Source organism: Pristiophorus japonicus, chromosome 2 (assembly GCF_044704955.1).
Source record: "Pristiophorus japonicus isolate sPriJap1 chromosome 2, sPriJap1.hap1, whole genome shotgun sequence".
Classification (NCBI taxonomy): Eukaryota; Metazoa; Chordata; class Chondrichthyes; family Pristiophoridae; genus Pristiophorus; species Pristiophorus japonicus.
In genome coordinates, this window is record NC_091978.1 from 132,983,903 (window position 1) to 133,005,000 (window position 21,098).

The window sequence follows — 21,098 nt, forward strand, 5'->3', positions numbered from 1 at the left end:
TGCTTCCACTCCTGAAGTGAATTCTTTGGTGGCTGAACAGTCCAATACGAGAGCCACAGACTCTGTCACAGGTGAGACAGATAGTCGTTGAGGGAAGGGGTGGGTGGGACTGGTTTGCTGCATGCTCTTTCCGCTGTCTGCGCTTGATTTCTGCATGCTCTTGGCGTTGAGACTCGAGGTGCTCAGTGCCCTCTCGGATGCACTTCCTCCATTTAGGGCGGTCTTTGGCCAGGGACTCCCAGGTGTCAGTGGGGATGTCGCACTTTATCAGGGAGGCTTTGCGGGTGTCCTTGTAACGTTTCCGCTGCTCACCTTTGGCTCGTTTGCCGTGAAGGAGCTCCGAGTAGAGCACTTGCTTTGGGAGTCTCGTGTCTGGCATGAAAACTATGTGGCCTGCCCAGCGGAGCTCATTGAGTGTGGTCAGTGCTTCAATGCTGGGGATGTTAGCCTGGACGAGGACACTGATGTTGGTGTGTCTGTCCTCCCAGGGGATTTGTAGGATCTTGCAGAGACATCGTTTGGTATTTTTCCAGTGACTTGAGGTGTCTACTGTACATGGTTCATGTCTCTGAGCCGTACAGGAGGGCAGGTATTACTACAGCCCTGTAGACCATGAGCTTGGTGGCAGTTTTGAGGGCCTGGTCTTCAAACACTCTTTTCCTCATGCGGCCAAAGGCTGCACTGGCGCGCTGGAGGCGGCGTTGGATCTCGTTGTCAATGCCTGCTCGTCTTGATAGGAGGCCCCTGTGATATGTGAAGTGGTCCACATTGTCCAGGGCCACACCGTGGATCTTGATGACTGGGGGAAAGTGCTGTGCGGCGAGGACAGGCTGGTGAAGGATCTCTGGGGTGGCGTGATAGACAGAGAGGGAGTAGGGAAAGCCAACTCCAGCAGTACCCTACTCCTGACAATGTCTAGAGCATGAACTTGTCATCACCAACACCTTGTTCCACCAGAGGGACAAATACAAGGCATTGTGGCAACACCCTCGTTCCAAGTATTGGCACCTGCTCGACTATATCATCGTCCGAGCCAGGGATCGCAAGGTATGTGCATCACCCGGGTCGTGACAGGAGCCGACGACTGCTGGACGGACCACCGCCGAATCTGATCCATCATTGACATCATCATAGCCCCAAAGTGGAGGGGGCAGCAGAAGCAGTGCCGCAAAAAAGTCATTGTCAGAGCACATAAAGACCCAGCTAAGAGAGCCCCATACAGTCAGTGCCTCACAGCTAACCTGGCGTGCCTTGATGACCCTGAGACGCAGAATGCCCACAGTGCTTGATTTGCCCTCCAGGCCTCCATAACCAGTGCCTGCAAAGAGCCGCTCAGTCACTCAATCAGGAAACACCAGGACTGGTTTGATGCGAGGGATCAGGAGATCCAAGAGTTAATAGATCGCAAGCGCAGGGCATTTACGAGCCTTAAACAACAACCCAACACTGGAGCAGCAAAGCAGCATTACAGATGGCTCAAGGCTGAGGTCCAACAAAAAACCCCGGACCTAAAGAACAGGTGGTGGATGGAGAAAGCACAGGAGATACAGCAGCTGGCTAACAACCATGATGTGCGAGGATTTTTCATCGCAGTCAAGACCACCTACGGGCCAAACACCCAAGGCCCCACCCTATTGCTGGCCAAGAACGGGGAAACACTCATCAAGGGGCAATCAGGGCCTGCTGGAAGGAGCACTTCGAAGATTTCCTCAATAGAGACTCTGCCTTTGACTCGAGTGTTGTCGACTCCATCCTGCAGCATGCTACCCGCCACCCAACATTGCATGCGGTAGAAAAAGCCATAAGACAGCTTAAAAACATTAATATAGATTGTAAATAGCTGAGGCGCAAGAACTGATCCTTGCGGCATCCCACTAGTTACAGCCTGCCAACTGGAAAATGACCAGTTTATCCGTGCTCTGTTTTCTGTCATTTAACGAATCCTCTATCCATGCTAATATTGCTCCTAATCCCATTAGCCCTTATCTTGCGTGGCAATCTTTTATGTGGCAGCTTATTGAATGCTTTTGGAAATCCAAATATATTACATCCACTGGTTTCCCTTTATCTACCCTACTAGTTACATACTCAAAAAACACTAATAAATTTGCCAAATATGATTTACCTTTCATAAACCATGTTGACTCAGCCTAATCATGTTATATTTTCTAAGTGCTCTGTTACCACTTCCTTAATAATGAATTCCAGCATTTTCCCTGCAACTGATGTCAGGCTAACTGGCCTGTAGTTTGCTCTTTTCTCTCTCCCTCCTTTCTTGAATAGCAGGGTTACATTTGCTACCTTTCAATCTGCTGGGACCGTTCTAGAATTTAGGGAATTTTGGAAGATCACAACCAATGCAGCCACTATCTCTGAAGCCACCTCTTTTAGAACCCTAGGATGTCGGCCATCAGGTCCAGCGGATTTGTCATCCTTTAGTCCCATTAGTTTCTCAAGTACTTGTATTCCACTTATCTTAATTACTTTAAATTCCCCACTCTCATTAGTCTCCGGGTTCCCCACTATTTTTGGTATGCTTTTTGTGTCTTCTACTGTGACGACAGATACAAAATATTTGTTTAAAGCTCTGCCATTTACTTATTCTCCACTTTTGCTACTATCTTCCTTCTTACATACTTGTAGAAGTTCTTACAATCTGTTTTTATATTTTTTGCCGATTTACTCTCCTATTCTCTCTTTTTCCCTATTTATTATTTTTTGGTCATCCTTTGCTGGTTTCTAAAACTCTCCCAATCTTCAGGCTTACTACTATTCTTTGCAACATTATAAGCCTCATTTAATCGAATACTATCCTTGACTACTTTCGTTAGCCACAGTTGATCACTTTTCCGATGGAGTTTTTATTTCTCAATGGAATGCATATTTGTTGGGAATTTTGCAATATTTATTTAAATGATTGCCACTGTTTATCTACCATCATGCCTGTTAATCTGATTTCCTAATGTACCTTAATCAATTCACCTCTGTTAGCTATGTAATTGGCTTTATTTATGTTTAGGACTCTCATTTCTGACTGAAGTACTTCACACTTAAACTCGATGTGAATTTTATCATGTTATGATCACTCTTCCCCAGAGGATCATTTACTATGAGATTACTAATTAACCCTGTCTCATTACACAATACAAGATCTAAAATACCCTGTTCTCTGGTCAGTTCCCTGACACATTGTTCTGAAAAACCATCTCAAATGCATTCCATGAACTCGTCCTCCAGACACCTTTGCCAATTTGATTTGCCCAGTCTATATGAAGATTAAGGTCCCCCACAATTATTGTATTATCCTATTCACCAGCTCCTATTATTTGTTGATTAATACTCTATCCAACAGTATAGCCTATAAACTACTCCCACCTGGGTGGCAAGCAGCCTTCTTGAATTGCCGCTGTCTCTGTGATGATAGTGCTTCCACAATGGTGTTAAGTAGGGAATTCCAGGATTTCCACCCAATGTGAAGGATTGGCAGTATATGTCCAAGACAAGTTGGTATATGACTTGAAGGGGAAATGATGGTGTTCCCATGACATTGCTCCTCTTGTCCCTCTTGGTGATAGAGGTTGTAGGGCTGAGAGGCGCTATTAAAGTAAGCTAAGTAAGTTGCTGCAGTGCATCCTGTATATAGTGCATATGGCAGCCACAGTGCATCGATGATGGAGAGGGTGGCTATTGTCATTTGAGGGGGGGGGTGGAGGGGGCACTGTTCTGTCTTGGATTCTGTCGGGCATCTTGAGTGTTATCACCGCACCCATCCAGGCGAGTGGTTAGTGTTCTCTCACACTCCTGACTTGGGTCTTGTAGATGGTGCAGAGGCCTTGAAAGCACAGGAGCTGAGCCACTCATTGCAAAATAATGAGCTCCTACTCTGCTGTTATAGCCACAGTGTTAATATGACTGCTTTAAGCTTTTGGTCACCGGTGATGTTGATAGTGGGCGATGCAGTGATGTCGAAGATGCACATTGCCCAGTGCAAATGCTACCTGCCACTTGTCAGCCAAGCCTTAACGTTGTTCAAATTCTGCTGTAGGCTGATATTAAAAAGTCTTATTTCACAGTTGTGAATAATTGAACAGAGTGGAGCTTGCATGTGAAGTAATGAAGATAATGATTTCTCTTTGTTTAGGATGAGTGATTTGATTCACCGCAGACAGAAAATGCCTTGGTTTTGGCCTAAATTTTTGTACAACACATTTGGAAAAGGAAAGGAACATGACGAAGCTCTCAAAATCCTCCACTCCTTCACAGAAAAGGTAGACTTATAATTCCTTGCTTTTTATGGTATATATCAATGACGTAGACTTGAATGTTGGGGGTATGATTAAGAAGTTTGCAGATGACACTAAAATTGGCCGTGTGGTTGATAATGAAGAGGAAAGCTACGGACTGCAGGAAGATATCAATGTACAAGTCAGGTGGGCAGAACAGTGGCAAATGGAATTCAATCTGGAGAAGTGTGAGGTAATGCATTTGGGGAGGTCTAACAAGGCAAGGGAATGCCCATTAAATGTGTTATGTATGTAAACTTTACTAGTGTGTAAGACTTGCCACCAGAGGCGCACCTGTGGGAGACCCAAGGGTCACCTGCACGCCCCGGGCAAGCAGGCATAAAAGGCAGTCTACCATGCTGCTTCCTCACTCTGGAGTTACAGTAAAGAAACCAAGGTCACACCAGTTTGAGCTTACAGCATACAGTCTTGTGGAGTTATTCTGAACATCATAAAATGGTACAACATTGAAAAGTGTAGAGGAATAAAGGGACCTTGGCATGCAGGTCCATAGATCCCTGAAGGTAGCAGGACAGGTAGATAAGATGGTTAAGAAGGCATATGGAATATTTGCCTTTATTCATCACCATAGGCAGTCCCTCAATCGAGGAAGACTTGCTTCCGCTCTAAAAGTGAGTTCTCAGGTGACTATACAGTCCAATATGGGAATTACAGTCTCTGTCACATGTGGGACAGACAGTGGTTGAAGGAAAGGGTGGGTAGGGAGTCTGGTTTGCCGCTTGCTCCTTCTGCTGTCTGCGTTTCGTTTCTGCATGCTCAGCGCTTTCCTGGATGCTCTTCCTTCACTTAGGGCGGTCTTTGGCCAGGGATTCCCAAATGCTGGTGGGGATGTTGCATTTTATCAAGGAGGCTTTGAGAGTGTCCTTGATGCGTTTCCTCTGCCCACCTTGGGCACGCTTGCCGTGTAGGAGTTCCGAGTAGAGCACTTGCTTTGTGAGTCTTGTGTTGGGCATGCGGACAGTGTGACCCGCCCAATGGAGCTGGTCGAGTGTAGTCAGTACTTCGATGCTGGGGAAGTTGGCTTGATTGAGAACACTGATGATGGTGCATCTATCCTCCCAGTAGATTTGCAGGATCTTGTGGAGGCAGCGCTGGTGGTGTTTCTCCAGCGCTTTGAGGTGTCTACTGTATATGGTCCACGTCTCTGAGCCATATAGGAGGGCAGGTATCAGTACTGCCCTGTAGACCATAAGCTTGGTGCCAGATTTGCGATTCTGGTCTTCAAACACTCTCTTCCTCAGGCGACCGAAGGCTGCGCTGGAACATTGGAGGCGGTGTTGGGCCTCGTCGTCAATGTCTGCCCTTGCTGATAGTTGGCTTCCGAGGTATGGAAAATGGTCTACGTTGTCCAAAGCCACACAGCGGATTTTGATGACTAGGGGGCAGTGCTGTGTGGTGGGGTCAAGTTGGTGGAGGACCTTTGTCTTATGGATGTTTAGTGTAAGGCCCATGCTTTCGTGAGCCTCGATGAAGATGTTGACAATGGCTTGGAGTTCAGCCTCTGAATGTGCGTAGACGCAAGCATCGTCCGTGTACTGTAGTTCGATGACAGAGGATGGGACAACCTTGGATCTAGCCTGGAGGCGATGAAGGTTGAACAGGTTCCCACTGGTTCTATAGTTTAGTTCCACTCCAGCGGGGAGCTTGTTGAGAGTGAGATGGAACATTGCAGCGAGGAAGATTGAGAAGGGCGATGTTCAGGCCTCCATCCCTCCGGCGATGTTCAGGCCTCCCCCAGGCTGCTGGTCCCACTCAATTGCGGAGGCCCTGGTAAGCACGTGGAGTGCACAATGGCTGTGGCCATTCTAATCTCTCTGACCACTCCTCCTTCCACGAAGTGGACCTTTGGCCATCCCAATACCTGCCCTCAATCAGGAGCTAACACCTGGGAGGGGGGAGCATTACCTCAAATCTTGCCTTTATTAGTTGAGGCATGAAATTCAAGAGCAAGGACGTTATGCTTGAGTACTGCGTTCAATTCTGGTCACCACATTACACTGGAAAGGGTGCAGAGGATATTTACAAGAATGTTGCCTGGACTGAGGAATTTTGGCTATGAGGAAAGATTTGAGATGCTGGGTCTGTTTTCTTTGGAATAGAGGAGGCTGAGGGGAGACCTGATTGAGGTGTATAAAATTATGAGGGACCTGGATAGAGTGGATTTTGAGGAGATGAGGGGAAAATTCTTCACCCAAAGAGTAGTGGGGGCCTGGAACCCACTCCCTGAAAGGGTGGTAGAGGCAGAAACCCTCACCATATTTAAAAAGTACTTGGATGTGCACTTGAAGTGCCGTAACCTACAGAGTTACGGACCAAGAGCTGGAAAGTGGGATTAGGCTGGATAGCTCTTGGTCGGCCGGTACGGACATGATGGGCCAAAATGGCCTCCTTCCATGTTGTAAATTTCTATGATTCTATAGTCAAACTATATTATTTATATATTTTATACAAAATCACAAAGGCCCTGCATTTGTGGTCGGTATGACGGCGTGAACTCAATATGCCATCATTTCGCCTTTGAAACTGACTAACTTCCCCCGCAGAGCAGTGAAATATTGTAAATTATTGAAACTGACGATAACTTTGGGTGTTAAGTTCCTCACTAAAAGTTAGACTCAAAGGGATTAGGTGTAACTGGGGTTTTAACAGCGCATTGACTGCTAAAGAAATGTTTGGGCCTGGAAACAAACTTTAATTTTGTGCAGTGTGAAATTTGTCCATTTTAATAAAAATACATTTTTTTAATAAACTTTTCAAAAAAAATGTACATTTTTATTTTAAGTTTGTTTATTTTATTTCAGATTTGCCATTTCCCCGTGAGAGCACCAATCTTTCTTTTGCTCTCTAACTATTTCAAAAAGTTATAATTTTAAGGGCTTACCCACTTCCTTGTTCGCTGTCTGTGAGAATTCTGCCAGTTGATTGGCTGCTTAGACAGCCTGTTGACATCACAGCAATTTGCACAAGGAAATCCCCATTAACATAGAAACATAGAAAATAGGTGCAGGAGTAGGCCATTCGGCCCTTCTAGCCTCCACCGCCATTCAATGAGTTCATGGCTGAACATGCAACTTCAGTACCCCATTCCCCATTAAATTCTGTTGAATTGAATTCAAGGTCTTAAAATCCTAAGTTCTCAACACAGCGCTTGCGAGATTTCTCTGCGAAGCGTACTGCGGGGCCAACAATGAACGGCTTCAGTGCTGGTTGCAAATTCCGGGCCAATATATTGGAAGCCTCAGCAGGTGAGGCAGCATCTGTGAAGAGAACAGAGGAATCAATGTTTCAAGTGCAAACCCATTGTCAAGACTGGATTATATTCCAGAGGAACAACATTTAATTACTGTTGATCTGTAATATATTCCAGTTTTGATAACTTAATGTTAATTCTTCCTCCTCCACAAATTCTGCCTCCCTTGCTGAGGGTTTCCAACATTTCCAGCAACTGCAGTTTTAGTTTTATGTTTTTTGTTATTGCTTTCTTGTTTTTGTTAAATGACCAAATTGAAGAAAACAAGGCTCTAAATGAAACATTTCACAATAGTAGAAAGAGTGAGGCAGACTGTAGATGTGCTGAAAACCATTTATTGGCACCTGGGCATTAAACATCCAATCTTTAAAGAATGAAGATTTTTTTGAAACAGTAGGGAATGTGATGCTTGTGGGCCGCCTTGTCATTTTATGATATATATAATTTTTAAATTCTCAGTCTTTATACTTTGCTTTTAGGTTCTCAATTAATTAATGTGTATTTCTGGATTTTTCCCTTCTTGAGATGCCACATAAAATGCCTCTTTATAAGACACCCATTTTCCCCCCATTTTCTCTCTTTTTTCTGGAGGTACTGACTGCTGGTGCTAAGGCTACCAGCCGTATTCGGGTTCTTGAGCCAAAACATAAGGAATGGGGACTTAATCAGCAGGATATGCAACTGAGACCAATATTGTCTTCACCTGAGATCATGCCCATGCACACACACACATCCACACTTTGCAGGATTCTTTGGATAGCAATTGGGCCCAGGAACTATTTGATTTGTTTCTCTTTGTTCCCTAGCATGGTGCTTAATCTGATTGTAGCACCAGCTGAGACCAGGTAATTTAGTACAGAATAGGAACTGGTCCTGGGAGTCTATGTCACACTGTGTTGTATCTTTTATTATTTTCTTCTTGTATTCAAGGCTGAGATAGATTTTTGGACTCGAGGGAAATCAAGGGAGATGGGGATCGGGCAGGAAACTAGAGTTGAGGTTGAAGATCAGCCATGATCTTATTGAATGGCAGAGCAGGCTTGAAGGGCCGTATGGCCTACTCCTGTTCCTAATTCTTATGTTCTTATTAATTGAACTATCCGAGAAGTATAATTTTGAACAAATCTATTATTTTTCAGTGCAAGATGATTGTACCTGCCTTGACCGCTTATGAGGCACTGAAGTTTATGGCAGTTCATGAGGTTTTATTTTGAAGATTGATGCAAGAGATCTAGATATGTCACATAAGCGAAGATTCTAATCCAAATCAAAAATATAATGTATTGACCACTTAAACTGCTTGCTCAATAGGACACTGCAGTAAATGAATTCTCTGATAGCACTGCTCATTGATTCCATATGGAAAACACAGTGTGGTGTTCTCCTTTATTGGTACAAAATTGGTTTCTTCTTCCAAAAATGGTGGTGTGGTTTGCACTGATTTGTCTTCTTGTCTGGTGGCACAGTTTTACTGTTGGTTATAGAGCACGTAGATTTTCGTGAACTACTTTTACCATGGAGACCTTGGAAAACAGATACTTGGGGATATAATATTCGTGGTGGTTCTTCCAATCACCCGGTGTAACTGGATGTTTCTGCCTTTTCTCCAGGGTTTCCACTGATCTTCTGCTAAAATTACTTGGGAGATCGGGGAAATCCCATGGAAATTCTAGGCGGTGGTATATACTGATTTGTTGGAAACATTTGGTGATCGTTAGACGCTAGATAATGTAGACTGAGTTGTTGCACTTAATCTCATTGGTAATTTGGTTTTATAAAGCTTTTATAAAGCTCTATGTCAATCCTCCTTTCTGAGGTTGAATGATCAACCATAATCTATTAAATGGCAATGCAAGCTCGAAGGGCTGAATGGCCTGTTCCTGCACCTAATTTCTGTGTTTCTTTGAATAGTGGTAGGGACAACCAAACAAGAAATACTTGGGGGCTGAAATTGCCCTCCATTTGGGGCGGATAATTCGTGTTAAATGGTAAATTATTGTCAGTACAAATGGGGCGGGGAATAGAGGAAAATTGGGCACTTTTGACTGCAAAAATGAACGGGGTGGTGTTGAGGGTGGCAGAGGGGAGTACCTTTACTTAAAGGGGAGGGACGCTGCGAGGCCTCCTTGGTGCTCACTAGTCCACCAGGGAGGACTTCGGCTGGGCCAGCAGCCCAACACTCAAGTGGGAGTGCCGGGCTGCCTGCTGTGGAGGCCATTGTCGACTGCAGAGTTGGCTGTCAGATAAAACAAAATGGCGGCCACGGTGGTGCATCCTCTCCTTTAAGGGTGGAAGCACCGCCCGGCCACTGGCAGCTTCCCGCCGCGCGAAGCTGTTTGGGGCACCGACCGGTGGTGGCTGCGCTCCCACGGGGCAATTTCACCTGTGGAGTGGAAAAAGGGTCGCCGCCGGGAGGAAACGCGGGCCGCAGCCCTGGCCCGGGAGCAATTCCGGATGGGCCACACTATCCACCTGCCCCCGATCTGAACAGGCTTCCTACCCCATTACCATCTCTTAGAGGCGGTAACGCGCCTTAAAAAAGGGGCAATTTCGGCCACTTGTTCTTTGTCCCAGTGGGGCTGGAATTTTAAAGCCAGAGTTCTTTCCATGTGTATATTAGGTCAGTCTGTGCATACTAAGCTTTTCATTGGGCAGAAACTAACTTTGGAAGCTCTGTGTCAACAATAGGGGGACAAAAACGTGTTTTTATCTCCCAAATCAATAGTAGGAGCAGGGTGGGAAAAATGAAAGATAAATAAAAGATCTTGTACGTAAAATAAATAAGATTGAAATAGAAAGTAAAGTTCAAATAGAAATACAGAGAATATGAAAAGGGAAAGTTGCAGCTTGGGTTATGCAGATAAAAGGGGTAATTATCAAACTCTGGCTAAGTAACAGGAAACAGAGAGTAGTGGTGAACGATTGTTTTTCAGACTGGGGAAAGGTATACAGTGGTGTTCCCCATGGGTTGGTACTTGGGGCATTACTATTCTTGATATAAATGACTTGCACTTGGGTGTACAGGCCATTATTTCAAAATTTGCAGATGACACAAAACTTGGAAGTAGAGTGAACAGTGAGGAGGATAGAGATGGACTTCAAGAGGATATAGACAGGCTGGTGCAATGGGCAAACACATGGCAGATGTAAATTAACGCAGGAAAGTGCAAAGTGATACATTTTGATGAAAAGAACGAGGAAAGGCAATATAAGCTAAAGAATACAATTCTAAAGGGGGTGCAGGAACAGAGAGATCTGGGGGTATATGTGTACAAATCGTTGAAGATGGTAGGGTAGGATGAGAAAGTGATTAAAAAACCAAACTGAATCCTGGGCTTTACAAATAGAGGCATAGAGTACAAAAGCAAGGAACTTATGATAAACCTTTATAAAACACTGTATCGGCCACAACTGGAGTGGTGTGTCTGACTCTGGGCACCGCACTATGGAGAAGAGGAAATCTGGAATAGAAACAGGAATTAGAATAACCAGTAAAATAGGTTTGTTAAAGGGTGGTGAGCTTGCAGTGGTGCAGGTGAACCCAGGCATTTTCCCCCTCAACCTTAGCTGCAGTAGGAGTAGTGAGTAACACCTGAAAAGGCCCCTCCCATCGCGGCTCCAATCCCTTTCGAATCCATTTCTTAATCAAGACATACTTCCCTGGGACCACGAGGGATGATTCGGATAAGACTGGGAGGTCAAGGTGAGCCCCTCGAACCTGGTTGTGGGCTACTCGCAGAGCCTGAGTTAAGGAAAGAATGCATGTGGTCATCTCCTCAATCATGTGGTGGAACTGGACAGTGGAGGGGACATTCTGATTCCAGGGGGTTCTTAGGGGTTTACCATAAATGACTTCAGCGGGGGTTAGCCTAGTCTTACCAGTTGGAGTAGTGCGTATCTGGAATAGGGCTATGGGAAGGAGTTTAAGCCAATTGAGTCCAGTTGATGCTACCAGTTTTGCAAGCTTGGTTTTAAGAGTTTGATTAGCACGTTCAACTAATCCCGCAGCTTGGGGTCGGTAGGCGCAATGTAACTGCTGGTTAATGTGCATCTGGGAGCAGAATTCTTTGTTAACTTGGCCAATAAAGTGAGGGCCATTATCAGAACTCAGTCGAGCAGGCATACCATATCTAGGAACAATTTCCCTCATTAACACTTTAACAACAGTTTGAGCTTTATTGTCCCGGGTAGGATAAGCTTCGATCCATTTGCTGAATACATCCACTATTACTAGCACATATTTGTAACACTGAACCTTTTGCAACTCAATGTAGTCCAACTGCAAGGTCTCAAAGGGACCTTCTGGTAGGGGCGTCTTACCCCAATCACAGGGAACTCCCTTCCCTGGATTATTCTGTTGGCAAACAAGGCAACGACTACTAGTGTTCTGGGCCAACGCCTGAAGTCTTGGGTGCCACCAAGTAGCCAAAAGCGTATCACTTGTCGCCCTTGCTCCACAATGAGTAGCAAAATGCATACATTCTATAACCCACGAGGCCAACTCGTCAGACATGCAAGTCTGTTCCGCGGGAGTGGTCCAGAGTTTAGAGACGTTGTCATAGGTACATCCATAATCTTTCCACAACAGTTTATCTTTTTCAGGAGCGTCCTCCTGTGCTTTAATAACATCTTGGATGGTTGGCATTGGTTTTTCCGAGGCTAACTTATCCTTCATAGGGTTTTTAGTTTGACTCATCATTCTAGGCGCTACCATTCGTTGTCCACGAGAGGCCTGTTTAGCCTCTCGGTCAGCACAACGATTCCCTATATCAACCAGAGAATTTCCGGTAGTGTGGGCGGTACATTTGACAATGGCAATGCGCTTGGGGAACATGAGGGCTTGCAACAAATCAGATACTAGCTGTTTATGAGATATCTCATTCCCATTTGAAGTTAGGAATCCCCTATTCTTCCATAATTGTCCGAAATCATGGGCTACTCCAAAGGCATACCCAGAGTCGGTATAGATATTAACCTTGAGGTCTTTAGCCAAGATGCAGGCTCGGGTAAGGGCAAATAGTTCAGCTTGTTGGGCGGAATAGGTGGTCTCAAAGGCGGCAGATTCCACGATCTGATTCTCCTGGTTTACTATGGCGTATCCAGAATTTCGTCTGCCTTCTGGGTCAATGGAAGAACTTCCGTCTACATACATAATACAGTCTGGATCTTCCATTGGTACATCAACTAAATCCTCCCTGACTGATGTGGCCTCCTGAATTAAAGATAAACAATCATGACTGGGTTCTTCCTCATCTTGGGGTGGCTCGGTTAGAAAACAGGCCAGATTGATGGCAGTACAGTGCCGAAAGGTCAGCCTTGGATTATTTAGTAGGTAGATCTCATATCTACTTTGCCTAGCCATGGTAAGATGTTGAGTCTGCAGTTGACCCAAGAGGGCAGCTACGGAGTGAGAGGTATATACAACAATATCCTGCTGAAGGGTAAGGTTGGCGGCAGATTGAAGGCTATTGTAGATAGCAGTTAATATTTGAGTACATACGGGGTGTCCCAAGGCAACGGGGTCTATTTTAGAAGAGTAGTAAGCAACAGGCCTATGTTTATCTCCGTGTTTCTGAGTTAAGACAGCGGTAGCACAATCTTTCATGATCGTACAATACAGTTGAAAGGGACAGTCGTAGAGGGGCCGTCCCAAAGCCGGAGCTTCCAGCAGGGCTGTTTTTAGTTCCTTAAAGGCTTGGATGTCTGTGGTTTCTATTTTAAAGCTGCCTTCCTTGGTAGTGTACGGTGTGAGTTGCTTGGTCATCAGGGCAGCATTAGGAATCCAGGATCTACAGTAATTTATCATCCCCAACCACTGCCGCATTTGTCTAGCCGTGCTAGGGACTGAAAACTGGCAGATGGGTTTGATTCGACATGCCTCCAAGACTCGGTGGGTGCCTGATAAAATGATCCCAAGAAATTTGACTTGAGACTGGCCAATTTTGACCTTTGACGGGGATACTATGTATCCCAGGGAGGACAAGTAATTCAATAACTGATTAACATCCTCTCTATTACTTGGTTCATCTGTGCTGGATACCATTAAATCGTCCACATACTGAATTAAAGTAGATCCTTTAGTCAGCGTGAGGGATTGTAACTGTTTCTGCAGGCACCTTGAGAATAAGGTTGGGGAGTGGATGAACCCTTGGGGAAGTCTAGTCCAGGTATATTGCTGTCCCTGGTAAGTGAAGGCAAATAGGTACTGACTTGCCTGGGCTAGCGGTAAAGCGAAGAAGGCGTGTTGGAGGTCTATTATTGTGAAGATCTTGGCGTCTGCTGGGATTAAAGACAGTATCTGTGCTGGGTTGGGAACCAGAGCGTGCAGGGGCTGGACGATAGCATTGATAGCTCGAAGGTCATGGACTAAACGGTATTCGTTTGGTCTGCCTGGCTTAGGCTCTGCCAGTATAGGAGTATTACATGGGGACTGGCATCGGACCAAAATCCCCTGTTCCATTAGCCCCTTAATCAGTCGGTGGATACTCGGTATTGCCTGTGATTTCAGTGGGTAATGTTGGTAACCCACTTTAACCGGTTCTGACACCGGGGATGTCGAGATTTGTCCCAGGAATCCTGAAAGTTCCTGTGTTTCAGTAGAGGCAGGGAGTTTAAGCTTTGATTGTACAGAAGACATGAAGGCTCCCGTATATATCAAAAAGGGTCGCCACTCATTCAGAATTTTTAACAATATCATTGGTTCGTCGTCCGGGGAGGATCCCTGCACAATCAAGCTGCGTAGTCAATACGAATCGGGGGACAATTGACCAAAGGGGTTATTCTGGGAGAAGTTAGTGTAAGATCCTTGTCCTCTTCCCCCTTGCCCCCCTCCTCTTCCTCTTTCTTTTTCATGCTGACGGTAGGGGCAATTTTTATTCCAATGTCCTTCCTGCCCACAAATAAAGCAGTCCTTTCCTCTTACCCAGTCCCGACCTCTTCCCATACCATGCCGGGGACAATAGGGAGGTTTGTAATTAGCAGGGCTCGGGCTGTTTGGGTGTTTAGTATAACCGTATCCTTGCTTATCCATCCAATCCTGTATGCAACACTGCGGTTCCATTGGTCCTTCCACCCAAGATGGCTCTTCCTTTCTAGTCACGTATTCAGACTTGACCCGAGTTGGGGCGCACCTCCTCCCTCTCCTTTCTTTTCCTGCCAATAATATCTAACCGCTCTTTCCATCTGGGCTTTACTGTTATCTGCCCAATTCATATTATTTGTCCGGATAGCGTGAGCAATCGAATAGGGCAGACACTGAAGTAGAATAGCGCAGAATTGAGGAGAATCCTCTCCCTCCCTGAAGGCATTATCTCCTGATTGACTCCCGTATACTTCAATAAATCTTTCCATAAATTCATCGGCAGTTTCTTCACGCTTGGGTTTAGTTTCTAATACTGTGGCCATACTGATGGGCTTCTGAAGGGTCGTGGTGAGAGCATTGAAAATAGCGTTTAGGCGATCCTGGACATCATTAGGGTGAGCAACCACCAATGCATCATGAGTAGCACGTCCTAGGTGAGTTAGAAATCGGGTGTGTTCAGTTGGGCTCAAGGTTTGCTTTACCAAGGCCCACAGGTCCCTTGATTCTGCATTATAAACTGAAATAGTTGTTCGAAGATGATCTATAAATTTGATAGGTTCTTTTTTTCGATCTGGTATGCTGGCCATAAGGGCCATAATTTTGTTCGGTTTCCAGGGCACATAGACATCTATAATGGGGTGGTCTGCAGCTTGTTGTGCATCAGGATTTGGCATTGGTCTGACAGGGAATTGGTGTCAGGACTTTGGGATCTTGGAAATCATTTCTAGGTCGGAGGATGTTTCGGAGCTGTCTGACTGCTTGACAGTTCTGCGTCTCGATCGGCGGGGGTGTTTGCTATGTCTTTCACAACTTGGACTGGTAGATTGACTAGAAGATTTACGGGACTGTCTGTGATATCGAGATATAGTTCTGCCCTTTCGAGTGTGAGATCTGGTCCTTTCGGCTATATTGCTTGTGAACTGGGGATCCGAATCACTATCAGAGGATGAGGAGTCAGCTTGGGTTTGTTGCTTTGTTGGTATGGGGTTATTTTTAACTCCTCTCGCCGGAGTGTAAGGTGGAGGGTGATGGGAAGAGGACTGGAGCAAGGGGCCAGGGGGTGCGGGAGGCGCCGTTGGGCGCTGAGTCAGTGACCACTCATCAATTTCATCATCAGCCTCTGTCAACACAAAGCCAGCCATTTGACTACGTAGTCGGTCAATACCTTTCTCAGAGGTCCCAGAGGATCTCTTAGTAAGTTTCTTGTGCGCGCATTCTTTTTTTAAGACGTCTACAGTTTTAACATGTGTTTCCTCTGTCAATGAGAGTCCTAATTTAATAGCATTTATTTGCCAACTTGACAGAAGTGATGCATCTTTTAATTTTTGACAATAGTGTCGCCATGTTGCAATTAAGTTTTTGTCCCCTTTTCCTCGTCCCCTTCTCCAAATTAATCCCTGTGCTTTTTTTTGCTACCTCTACGCTTCTAGTGCCACCTAGAGGCCACTGGTCATCTCCTAATAATTTGTTCAGGGCTCCTGATAATTTTCTGAATTCTTCAGCTCTTTCAGGGAATTCCTCACATAACTTTTGTAGCGGACTATCCACATTCGTTGTTTTATCCAATTGATTACCCATTTTCACGCTGCCCCTCGTGTTTAAACTGACTCTAATTGCCGTGTCGTTACGCGTTCACGTCGTCGTGCGATTTGAACAAACTTAAAATAAACACAGACTTTACTGAAACTAACACTGACTTCCGCGTCGCCCCGCGGTTCGCGTCGCCGCGCGATTTGAACAAACTTAAAATAAACACAGACTTTACTAAAACTAACACTGACTTTCGCGTCGCCGCGCGATTTGAAACACTTAAAATAAACACAGACTTTACTAAAACCAGCACTGACTTCGGCGTCGCCCCGCGGTTCGCTTTGCTGCGCGTTCGCGTCGGCCCACGTTTACTCTGCCGCGCGCTCGCGCCGCCGCACGTCCCACGCCGCCGCGCGTTTCACGCTGCTGCGCGTTTGCACCGCCGCGCGCCCCACGCTGCTGCGCGTCCGCGCCGCCGCGCGTTTATCTAGCCCTACCTTTCGAGTTGCTGCGTGATTTAAATCCAATCAGTGCCTAAACGGGCCAAGTGATATACAAGGTCGACGTCACACCTGATTTGGACACCTATCCTCTATTTAATTCCCCATAAACTTTACTTAATTCCCTGTGAGCCTAATTTAATTTTTTTTTTAGTCTCCAGATTTCCCTATCCTTTCGTGTCACTGCGCAGTTTAAATCCAATCAGTGCCTAGATGGGCCAAGTGATATACAAGGTCGACGTCACACCTGACTTGGACACCTACCCCCTAAAGTTTAAATCCAATCAGTGCCTAGACGGGCCAAGTGATATACAAGGTCGACATCACACCTGACTTGGACACTTATTTCCTAAATTTAGAAGGTATTCGCCAGATTATTATGGATCTCGTTCAGACACTACCCGAGAACCAGCGAGTGGCTAAACTTTTCTCAGACTTTTGAAACCGGGGGAAACTGGAACAGTATTGAAATCATACTCACTCCAGTGGCCACTTTCCCCTCATCTCGTCCAAGGCAAGTCTGGCTCTTAATTCGCAAGTTTTCGGCAGTCGTCCGTTGAGATCCCACTTCTGACACCAAATGTAAATGTAGATTCTTTTCTCTCAATCTGGTTCAGTGAAATTACTGAGTCGAATACCGATTGTGCTTTCAACAAAGCAGTCTTTATTCACCGGCCAGCGAGACTTATCAGACAGAAGGTATACTCTCTCGATAGAGCGTACACACTTCCAACGGATAAGCGAAGTTACATCGTAAAGCGACAACAGTTATACTTTTTTGAAAATAGATAACGAGATACAATTAGATTGACATTCTAATTCAGCTATCCCTTCTGATTCTTCCTTTTCTTTGTCCACTCATTAGTCAATATCTATATGGGCTGTTTCTACGAAAGCTCAGGCATTGCCTCTAAATGTTACAACTTTACTGGCGTGACTTACTAACTGAAACCTTGCAATTCTGCTAATTGTGCTGATGTTGTATTTCCATATATCCATTTCATGTTACAATTTATATTGGCAGGATTAGTAGCTTAAAACCTTGAGAAAGCCTGTTAATTGTGCTGATGTTGTATTATTTGCAATCTGACATTCTTTTAGTTATTTTTCCATGGCTTATACATTTGCATATATCTAGTTCATTTTACTGTCTTTAATTCCATATATCCCGTTCACATATCCACATTGGTAATTGGCAGAAGAACCAAAGGTGACATGAGGAAAAACCTTTTTTACGCTACAAGTGGTTAGGATCTGGAATGCACTGCCTGAAAGGGTGGTGGAGGCAGATTCAATCATGGCTTTCAAAAGGGAATTGGATAAGTACCTGAAGGCTAAATATTTGCAGGGCTACGGGGAAAGGGTGAGGGAGTAGGGCTAGCTGAAGCCAACATGGGCTCGATGGGCTGAATGGCCCTCTTCTGTGCTGTAACCATTCTATGATTCTATGAACTCTGATTCCCAGCAAGGATCCTTGGTCTTGCATATCAGAAATTCAGTTGAGCATTGTACATGATGATCCAACTTTAGTTGTTATGTGGAATGTACTGCGTGGAAGGGTGGTGGAAGCAGATTCAATAGCAACTCTCAAAAGGGAATTGAGCTGAAAAATCTGCAGGTCTATTGGGAAAGAGTGGAGGTATGGAACGAATTGGATCACTGGCACAATGGATCGAATGGCACCCCTCTGTGCTGTAAGATTCTATGGTGAGTTGGAAGTGTGTTGAGGTAGATGTCACAGGAAATTAGTGTGTAAGAAGTGTACAATATAACAAGACTTTACTATATTATTCAAACTGATTCCATGGTGTTACTAACAGTAACTCAGGTTTGATAAGAATGGAGTGTTATGCCAAGTATTATCAGGGACATTGATTTTTCAACATTGGGGGTGGCCCTGAGAGCACTGCATATGGACCCAGGGTCATGCAGTACTGAGTGTGGGATGTCTAGTCTAGCACTACTCTAAGTCGGACCATGGGGTCTAGTAGCACAGGGAGATATACTGAGGTCCATGAACACACCAGAGAGGAGGTCTGGGAGCATTGTGGCAGGTCGTGGAATCTGAGATTGCTGGATGAGAGGTCCTGAGACCTGAGGCAAGGATATCTTGTGGTCTGATAGCTGGAAGCAATAGAAAGGCATTCTAGGAGTTTGTGAGAATGGCAGCAGTTATAATCCATTCTAATCACTTGGTAAGGCCACTTCTAAGAGAATTCACTTGTTGCTTCTTATTAGGTGGTTGCTGAGAGGTTTCGTAAAACTGAGAATTCTGAAGAATTTGACCATTCCGGTTCTGATTCAGACACTAATTCACGGAGAAAAATGAAGCGCAAGGCCTTTCTTGACCTGATTCTCAGTGCAACTGATGAAGATGGAAAGAAGCTGAGTCAGCAGGACATAAGAGAAGAAGTGAACACATTCATGTTTGAGGTAAGATGTAAAATGCAGAGAAGCGGCAAGCAGTTTTCTACTTCGATTGATGTATAGGATCAAATGGTAATATAAGGGTTGAAATCACAGTTAGTGGATGGACTATTAACATATTTGGGTGATCTTCTGTCCATTCTTAATGGAGGTGTTAACCCATTTAATATAAGTTGGTTAATGCCTCCGTTAAAGTCATATGAACCCGTTGAGTCGTTATCTGCTAATATTGGTCACTGCCATTTCCAGGCTATAAGATAACATTAATTTTGTTTTAAAACACAGTGAAAGGCCAATTATATCAGTTTTTATTTGTAAGCTGCTTAAATGGATTCATTGTAGAGAGACAGAAAGAGAAGTTAAATCACAGAACTCAGTCATTAGACACAAATTTAGTCTGTTGGTGTGGAACTGATGTCCACGGTGCCTGATTGTACTGACATAATTTTAAATAAAAAGAATATCTTAAAGAATATGCGGAAGAATGAGCAAGACTGCAGGAAAATAAATGCTTGTTACGGAAGTGGCCAGATAAGTGGCAATTGAAGTTGAATACAGATAAATGTTAACTTTTTGGAGGGTGGTGGGTGACGAGAATGGAAAGGCAATCCAAACAGTAACATTCTTAATGGGGTAGAGAAACAGATAGCTGGAGTTTGGAATTTTAGAAGCAGGATTGCGGGTGGAAAAAGCCATAAAAAGTGCCAATTTGATTCAGGGTGTTATCTGTGGCGGGTGGGGGAGGAGGTCACGTCACTGAGTGCCAACATAAGGAGGTGATGATGAACCTGTACAGGTTATTGGTTCGGCCACAGCTAGAGTAGTGTGTGCAGGTCATAAAAGAATATTGGAGAATCAGAAAAGATTGTGTAGATTTACGAGAAAAGCTTTGTTCTAGTGAATGCACTTCTAATTTTTCAAATCTCATCACAACTATTTTCTCTTCCGAGAGACCTGAAAAAAATCAGACTGTATTCACTAGAGCAGAGAATGTTAAGGGGAAGTGTTCGAAGTTTTGTAATGGTTTTACAGGGTAATTGTGATAGATGATCCTTATTATTCAGTGAATCAGTAACAAGTGTGCATAAATTTATAGCGGCAAAATTGCCATCTGCTCGAAACGGGTCACACCTACTGCTTTTCAAGTCCTCCTCAAAGCACGGGGGACAATCCGGCGATTTTCAGCTCTTTGGCTTATGTTTCCAGCCGGAGCGGTGTTGGTGTGGGGCGGAAGTGTGGTCGGGTCGGAGTAACTTCCACTAGCGGGGGCGGGTTGGAGTGGTCGACGATCGAAGTCATCAGTGCCGAGCTGATGATGTCATCGTGCTGGCGCGTCACAATGTCCCGCCCCTTCAGTTAAAGAGGAGGACCACTGCAAACTCTGCAGCCACTTTAGTGGTGAACACTGGGCCACCAGGGAGGGTTTCGGCCAGGCCAGCGGGCTGGCAGCCAAGAGGGTGCGCCAGGCTGCCTGTTGGCGGCCTGGTCGAACCCACGGGCATAATTGTTGGCCCGACCTGGCAGCCAGCCGACAATAAAAAATAAAATGGAGTCTCCAGCAGCGCAACATCCCCTTTAAGGACGGCTACGCTGCCCAGCCACAGAAAGGATACCAACCGAAAAAGCTGTCAATGGCACTGACCGGCAGCGGTGCCACTCCTGCAGGGCAATTTCAGAAAATGGGTCGCCGTCGATGGGTAAGGGATCGGCGAGTGCGCGACGCGGCAGGAAACTGAGCGGGGCGGTCCCCTAAACTGCTCCAAAACTGAAGGAGGGCAGTAATCAAAATGGTGCCTCCTCCATGGTGACTCGGTGGCCAATCCGCACTGACCCGTGGCCGCTGCTTTCAGCCTGAAAGCACGGCCATGGGCCTCACAGAAAGGGGCAATTTCGGCCCCATAATATTTTCAAGCAAAGGGTTATTGAAATGTGTTGCCTCAAATTGCTATGGAATAACGGCAATAAGATATTTAAGAGGGCATTAGATAAATACCTGCAGTCAAAAT

The 21,098-nt window shown here is 45.2% G+C and overlaps 1 protein-coding gene across 3 annotated transcripts in view; it reads left to right on the forward strand.

Annotated features, from left to right (window-relative positions):
- The window catches only part of LOC139240938 (cytochrome P450 4V2-like), a 90,569-nt gene that overhangs the window by 37,279 nt on the left and 32,192 nt on the right, over positions 1–21,098 (forward strand). For all 3 annotated transcript variants that reach the window (XM_070869494.1, XM_070869503.1, XM_070869511.1), the window contains 2 exons: positions 4,142–4,268; positions 18,904–19,098. In XM_070869494.1, the coding sequence (XP_070725595.1) occupies positions 4,142–4,268; positions 18,904–19,098 (322 nt within the window). The remainder of the gene's footprint in view (positions 1–4,141; positions 4,269–18,903; positions 19,099–21,098) is intronic.